Source organism: Gekko japonicus, unplaced genomic scaffold, assembly GCF_001447785.1.
Source record: "Gekko japonicus isolate JY-2015 unplaced genomic scaffold, Gekko_japonicus_V1.1 scaffold42, whole genome shotgun sequence".
NCBI lineage: Eukaryota > Metazoa > Chordata > Lepidosauria > Squamata > Gekkonidae > Gekko > Gekko japonicus.
In genome coordinates, this window is record NW_015165831.1 from 196,616 (window position 1) to 204,579 (window position 7,964).

General features: G+C 48.5%; 1 protein-coding gene across 2 annotated transcripts in view; it reads right to left on the reverse strand.

Moving 5' to 3' along the window:
* Positions 1-7,964, reverse strand: part of ARID5B (AT-rich interaction domain 5B) — a 261,009-nt gene that overhangs the window by 69,927 nt on the left and 183,118 nt on the right. Inside the window, exon 1 of one of the 2 annotated variants that reach the window (XM_015410812.1) lies at positions 70-127. The exons of the other annotated variant lie outside the window; for it this stretch is intronic. Coding sequence (XP_015266298.1) covers positions 70-115 — 46 coding nt within the window. The 5' untranslated portion in view covers positions 116-127. Of the gene's footprint in view, positions 1-69; positions 128-7,964 lie in introns of those variants that run through there. 2 annotated transcript variants of the gene reach the window in all.

Genomic DNA, 7,964 nt, shown 5'->3' on the forward strand with positions numbered 1-7,964 from the left:
TCGACACGCGCGCCCCCCCCCCCCCCCCCCAAAAAAACAGTCAAAGTAGTCAGCAGCAGCCGTTATTACCCATTCCAGTCGCCAAACATCTGCCTGATGGACGTGCCCCCCTCATGAAGGCTCCAGCCTGTGGCCGCGCGCGCTTCCCATCTCCCTGCGAGCGCGTGGAGGAGGCGGCGGCGGTGTGAGCGCGCCCGGGCGCTTCGCCTCGCCGCTTAACAGCTCCCCTTCCTTCCCCTCCCGGCGGCTCCGTTACTCATGTAAACACGGAGGAATGACTCGGGCAGTGGAGAGTGCGGGATAGGGCTGTGGGGCGCGCCGGCGCGCCAGCCGGAGAAGCCCGCGCCCCGCTTTTTACGCGCCAAGCTCCGTCTGGCAGCCGGAATGGTGGCTGGTGTTTTTTTGTGTGGCGCGCATTGACCTCATCGCCCGACCCCCAACTTGGGAAGTGCGCCAAGCCAGGGGGCCCGGTTGGAAGAGCCGGCAAAAAAGAAAAAAAAAAGGGGGGGGGGGAGCTAGGCATCCAGACCGCGCCGCCCTTCCAAATAAGAAGAGGCTGCCTGAAAACCCGACCTAGTTGCACTGTGATACAGCCTGGCTGCGAGGGACCCCCCCTGGAAGTTAACGACCGCCTTTAGTGTGACTAGGGGGCCAATTCGCCACTGGCCAAAACCATCTGAAGGGGCTCCAATGGGCAGGATTCACTCTGGTCTCAAGACCTTGGTTTCATGAAGATGACCAGTGTTCTCCTCTCCTGGGCTTTTAATAAAAATGCAAGGTTGTTTTTGTTTTTTTGTTTTTTGAGGGAGGGGGTATAGATTGTTTTTCATCTCCCACCATATTTCCCATTTTGTGCTTTAATTAAATGAAAAGCTTCAAAAGCACAACAGGGCACATTCTAGGAACAACAATCTCACCTCTACACAGGGCTTGTTACTAAAGTGGGAACTGAAACCGGTGTGCGCGGGGGAGATATAGAATTTCCTATCCCTCCCACCCCATTTGCTGAGGAATGAGAACAGGAAATGGTCTCCTTACAGAACGTTCCAAGATTAGATCATGTATAACATAGTAGGGGTTTTTACCCCATTTGTATTAGATACACACTTAAAATAGAAGCAGGAGGCAGGCCTGACATAGAAAAATACTTCCCCTTTCACTGAAAAGGTTCCCTCAGCTATGGCAGAGAGGGTTTATAGACAAATTACATTTCACTTGACTAAAAAAAGTGCATAGCTGATCAATTCATAGTATTCATGATGACACACTATAATGTTCTCAGCTCCAAAAATGTTTGATGGCTTACTGAGTAAAAAAATGTCACTCCTCAGAAAAGATATTAGTCATGAAGAGTATTCAGAACGTTGAATTGTTATTGGCTGAATAGCTCTCTCTCTCTCTCTCTCTCTCTCTCTCTCCTCTGACTAGACTGGTTCTCTGAGAATGTCAGAAATGAAAATCCACATCGACGTCTGCAGATCTTCCAGAGGTTCACCTCCAGAGGGGCACAAAGCACCAAACCTAAGTAAAGCCGTGGAGCAGAGCTCAACCAGTGGATGGTCAAATCTGCCAGATTCCTGGAAGGGACTGTAAGTACAGTGGCAGAGCATCTGCTTTGCATAGAGAAAGTCCCAGGCTCAATCGGTGACATTTCCCATTAAAAAGATCTCAGGAAACCAGTGCTGAGAAAGAACCTTAAACAGCCAGAGAGCAGTTGTCAGTCAGAGAAGACACCATTAAACTACAGGGACCGATGGTCTGATCCGGTCTAAAGCAGCTGCGACCGCGGCTAGTCCAGGGTGATTGGTGCCTTACATAACATTCAAAGACAGAAAAAAGTGAGCGAGGCCAGACTGACCATACTGATGAGAACCTAGGATGCCAGTGTTTCAGGGGTGCCAAAAAGGCAACAGGAGGCGAGGGGCGCTCCCCAGACTTCCCTGCCAGCTTGACAGTAGCAGGATAGGAGAGGGATTGTGGTCAAGCACCGACAATCTTTTGCCCAGCTTGACCTCGTACCTTCTGTCCCTCCTTCACTTCTGTTCCTGAGCAACAGAGCTTAAACCAAGCCCAACTGGAGGGGAAGTACTGGGGACACAAGCAGTTGCACTTGTCTAGGGTTGCCTAGTGGGAAGTCTGGCCCTAGGGTGGACCAAGACCTTATTATACAATGTCTCACTTTGGCCCCGGTCAAACGAGAGGTTTTGGGCCGGGAGAGGGACGGATCAGGGCCGCAGCTAACAGGCGCAATCCCACCACAACATCTGGGAAGCGTTGCGCGCCCGTTCCCGATCCGGCCCTTCCGCCCAAAACCCCGCAGCAAAAATGATCCATCTACCATGGTGGTTCGTCCGGGAAGGCCGCATCAAAGCCAGCTGTGGGATCGCCGGTGCGTCCCCGGCGCCTGGCCGAACTGCGCATGCTCACACATGCACAGATCGGCAGGCTCCCCCTCCCGATGGTAGCTTCCTCCCCGGCATCTGATCGTGCCGGGGAGCAACGGCGCCGCGGCTCAGGGGATCCGTGGGATCCCACCACGGCGTCTCTACTTTGGTGCGGCTCTGATTTGCCGCACTTTGGCCGGTGTTTTTCCTGCCGTGTGGCAGGGACCTTTGGTTTGGGTATTTAAGCACACATGCAAAGGAGACGTGTATCCTGTTTTCTTATCTGTGGTATTCTGCAGAAAGGGACAGCAAAGAAACTGATTAAATAGAATAAAAAGGCAATCATCAGAGCTGTTACTTTTAATGTAACGACCCCCACTCACCAAGCTGGGCACACGCTCGATTTGATCTTCACGGTGGGGGTAACAGTGGACCAGATCACTGCTTTGGCAGTCTGACGGTCGGACCACCATGCCCTGGGGGCCTGTTTGAATGTTCCGCCCCACGCTGTTTAGGCGGCTAGCGTATTTTAGCTTGCCCACGGAGCCAGATGGATCCTATGCAGCTCCAGATGGCTCTGTGGGATCCGATGCCCCCTGGCGGCTTGTTGGATGAGCTTGTGGAGGACTGGCATAGTCAGCTCTCCGCAGCCATCGACAAGATTACTCCACGACGCCCTCTGCGCTCTCGCTCTAGGCTTGCGCCCTTGTTTACCCAGGAGTTGCGGCTTATGAAGCGAGAGCTGAGATGGCTAGAGAGACGGTGGCGTTGCGCTCGAGACGAAGCTACAAGAGCATCTTATAGGACGTTTATGAGATCCTATGAGATAGCAAAGCCGCTAAGAGGGTGTTCTATGTGGCTATGATTGCGCCCGTGAGCTCACGCCCAATTTGGTCTATAACAGCTCTGCCACAGGGCAGACCAAATGCTATGGAATTGAACATTGGCTGTGAGGCATTTGCGAGCTATTTTGCGGATAAAGTCTTGGTACTCCGCCGCGACCTCCCTGCCACAGTTGAAACAGTGAACGAACTTGAGGCCCCTTGCACGTCTTTGATTTCGGTTTTGGATCATTTCAGCCCACTCAGTCTGGAGGAAGTCGACAGATTGCTCACAGCTGTACTCCCAACCACGTGCAGCCTTGATCCGTGCCCTTCCTGGCTTATTAAAGTTGGCCATGAAGGGTTCCAAGGTGCCCTAAGGGAAATTATCAACAAGTCCCTCTCTGAGGGGCTGTTCCCGGGGGCACTCAAGGAAGCAATGGTCTGCCCTCTCCTGAAAAAAACATCTCTGGAGCCGGCCAAATTGGCTAACTATTGGCCAGTTTCCAATTTGCTCTATTTGGGCAAATTAATTGAGAGCACGGTGGCGATACAGTTGCAAGGCTTTATGGATGACACTTCCATATTAGATCCCTTCCAGTCCGGCTTCTGCTTGGGACACAGGATAGAAACGGCGTTGGTTGCTGTTACTGATGACCTCCGGAGGCATCTGGATGGGGGCGGTTTGGTGGTACTGTTGCTGTTGGACCTGTTGGCCGCGTTCAACACGGTCGACCATCAGTTGCTGACCCACTGCCTCGCCGACGTGGGGATCGAGGGGCTTGCCTTGCAATGGCTTGCTTCCTTTCTCCAGGGTCGGGGACAAAGGGTGGCGCTACGGGAACAGCAGTCCAGGAGACACTCGCTTGAGTGTGAAGTGCCTCAAGGGGCAGTGCTTTCCCCAATGTTATTCAATATCTACATGCGCCCCCTTGCCCAGATTGCCCGGAGGCTCTATCTGATGTTGGGCGGTCAGTCAGACTCCAGTCTGGAAGATTTGGACCAGGCACTGCAAGCCATGGCTGGCTGGATTAGACTGAGCCACCTGAAGCTAAATCCGGCAAAGACGGAGGTCCTGTGCCTGAGTCGGGGCGGTTTGGGGGTAGGGATCCCACTCCCGACCTTTGGTGGGGCACCATTAGTGCCAACGCCGGAGGTTAGGAGTTTGGGAGTGCTCCTGGATACCTCCTTAACAATGGAGGCCCAGGTAGCAGCCACTGCTAAGTTGGCCTTCTATCATCTTTGGCTGATCCGGCAGTTGGTTCCCTTCCTCGACCGCGATGACCTAGCTACAGTGATCTATGTGATGGTCCCATCAAGATTAGACTACTGTAACGCTCTGTGCATGGGGCTGCCCTTGTCACAAATCCAGAAACCGCGGCCAGGCTTCTGATGGGCCTTCCTAGATGGGAGCACATCTGTCCTGTGCTGAAGGCCCTGCACTGGCTGCCAGTAGCATACCGAATTCGTTTCAACGTGCTGGTATTCATCTTTAAAGTCCTATATGGCCAGGGTCCAACATACCTGAGGGACCGCCTTTCCCCATATATACCCCAGAGAGCACTACGGTCAGGGTCACAACACCAATTGACCCTTCCAGGCCCTAAGGATGCCAGGCTTACTGTTACCAGGGTCAGGGCCTTTTCAGTAGCAGCTCCATACTGGTGGAATGAGCTCCCAGAAGAGATCAGGGCCCTGCAGGATTTTCTACAGTTCCACAGGGCCTGCAAGATGGAGCTTTCAACTAGGAGCCGCCCTCACCACTGCCACCAACATCTGTGGTTATGGGCCGGCCACAACCCTGAGATCGAGCCATACCATTGTGTGATGCCAGAAGATCACGGAGTCAGAAATTGACTGCTGTTACATCATACAGCATGCCATCTCAATTAATGATGGAATGATTACTATTACTAGCACTTTATGATTATCTGATTGTTTTAAATGTTTTATGTGGATTTTATGGTGCTCTGTGCCGACTAAAGTAAGCCGCCCTGAGCCTGTTCGCGGGGATGGCGAGATACAAATGGAATAAATAAAATAATAAAATAAAATTAATACAATTAATGGTTTTAGCTGATTAATGGGGGAGTACAAATTTAGTATTGAGGGCCTAACCCGTTTCTGGGTTCACAAACCAGACTTGAACTGGGAATTCCATATTCAGAGCTCCCACTGATTTCTGAAACTTAATTCTCAGTTGCATGGGGGTTGCAGGGAGAGGGTGAGTTAAGCCTTTCTCCTATGACATTTTCTTAACCTGGAATGGCCATAGGAAGTCACTATCTTCCCTGCTGGGGAAACTGGTGTAAACTGATGGGGTACAGATAATTTTCCCAGTGGGGCAACAAGGGGCTCCCAGAGATGTTTCAGATAACAAAAACAGCTTGGGGGCAAGCCCCCTATCTCTGTGCACTATGGTCCTGTTCTGACTGAGGTCTCCATTTGCCTGATAATTAAATTTCAAAAAATTGCTGGGAGCTTCAAATATAGATCTTCCAGAGCTCATATTCTGGTTTAACAGGACCCAAGATGAACTTGGAAACAGTTCTACATGTGGTTACGCTCTCAATTGAAACCATGCCATAACTAGTTTATTTTTTAAGCTTATAAAAAGGTAAAGGTTCCCTTGTTCGAAAGCCAGTCGAATCCGACTCTAGGGTTGTGGTGCTCATCTCCGTTTCAAAGCCGAAGAGCCAGCGCTGTCCGAAGACGTTTCCATGGTCATGTGGCCGGCATGACTAAACAACAAGGTACATGGAACGCTGTTACCTTCCCACCGAAGTGGTACCTATTTATCTACTTGCAATTTCTTGCTTTCGAACTGCTAGGTTGGCAGGAGCTGGAACTAGAGATGGGAACTCACTCCATCCTGCGGCACCCGGGTCTCGAACTGCTGAACTACTGACCTTCCACAGCCTGCAGTTCAGCGTCTTAACCACTTGAGCTACCGCAGCTCCCTTTTAAGCTTATAGTGGCCTAATAATTTTACTAACTTTTGTGTATTCAACTATAAACATCTAAAAAAACAAACAAACTATAAACATCTCATAGTCCTTTCAAAATGCTAAAAAAGGCATTTCAGTTGGCATTTAGGCATGTATTTAATCATCTAATTAATCAATGAACTGCTGAAGAAGAATGATTAATCAACATTTTTTACTAGGCTGACAGCACAACCAGTAACATATTCACATTTAGGAACACATGACAGCAGTTAATCTCCTCCAACAAATAAATGTATTGAACAGAGAACAGTGTGGTCAATATGAAAGTGAATGTTCAATTCTGAATCTGGTATCATGTAAGGTTCCTTGTGGGAAAAGTTACTTTGCTTGCTGAGTGCTGCAGAACACTGAATATCAGGGGGTGGCAACTCACCTGTATAAATTTCAAAAGGAACCAGCATTTCATAAAGTTCAGTGGCATCCCGGTCAACAATAGGAAGAAAGTAAATGGCTAGCTTATCATCTGTCACCTAGATGATAGCCACTTTTTACTTGTAATCAAAATACCCTAGCTGTGGAACACATGCAGGGCACCTTGATACATCACCCTGTCATCTCTCCACTGCACCACTCTGACGGATCTCCCCACCACCACCGATGTGACTGAGCAGACAAAGACAGCCATGTGATTTACGGATTCCACAGTTCTTCCTGTTATGTCCCTAATTCTGACCTTTGTGGCATTAACTATTTCTGTGGTAGCAATAGGATTTAAAAACAAAATCGATTTAAAAACAAACAAACAAACATGGAAGGGTAGTATTTCCCCCCCCAAAAAAAAAATAGGGAAATGGCAAAAAAAGCAAACCCAAACCTAAAACCCAGCTAATTACTGGCAAAGCAAATTGTTCTTGCTACAATGCAAAATGATTTCTTTTTTCCATCTAGCTACTTCCTGGTGTTAAAGTCAGGCTGGGTGAAGTGAAACAGTGTGAAATGGAAATCTCGCAAATATCAAGAACCACACAAGCCCTTGCTGACAATCTGAGCTTAACAACTCTTTTCCATTTTAGAAAGACTTAACGCCATTTGCAGTGTATGAATTCCCAAGATAATTTTTTTTTTAAGTGTGTGTGTTTGTATATATATTTCTGGGGAGAGAATGGAACATAGATTTCCCGTATTTTGAAAGAGCGGTAGCAGTATGAAACACTGCTGAACTAAAAACAATATCCCATGCTGCTACTCTGGAAGTGTCATTTTAAAAGGAAACAGAAGACAATTAACTTGTGCCTTTTTTTTTCTTTGTCAGAGTTGATGGGAAACAAAAAAAACCCACAGCTCTAACAAATAAAGATGGTGTATTAGATATTCTGGTACTCTAAGCTGAATATTAAAACCCTTTACATTCAATTAAACCACTCAGTCAACATCACATCTGGAACTTAACTGGCTTCAGGGCAGCCACAGCAGCATCTGTAGTCTGTGGGTTGCTTGCCTTTGAGGACTGACATTCATTTGACTTTTTGTACTCGGGGATGCAAAGCTGAGTGCAAACTACACAGCTACTCTTTCAAATATGAAGAAAGCATTTGTGTATCACCCCCCCCCCCCCCCCTGCCATATTTCCCTTTAAAATATACTTAAGTCCTTGCATTAAGATAATATTGTTTTCTTTAGCAGAAGCCCAGAGCATGGCTATTTAAAATAACAGGAAACCCCAACTTTTGATTTAAGAACATTTTCTTGCCCTCCTGATTTGAAGCCTGGTTCACAAGGAACTATTTCCTGTACGGATATAATTTCTGTAT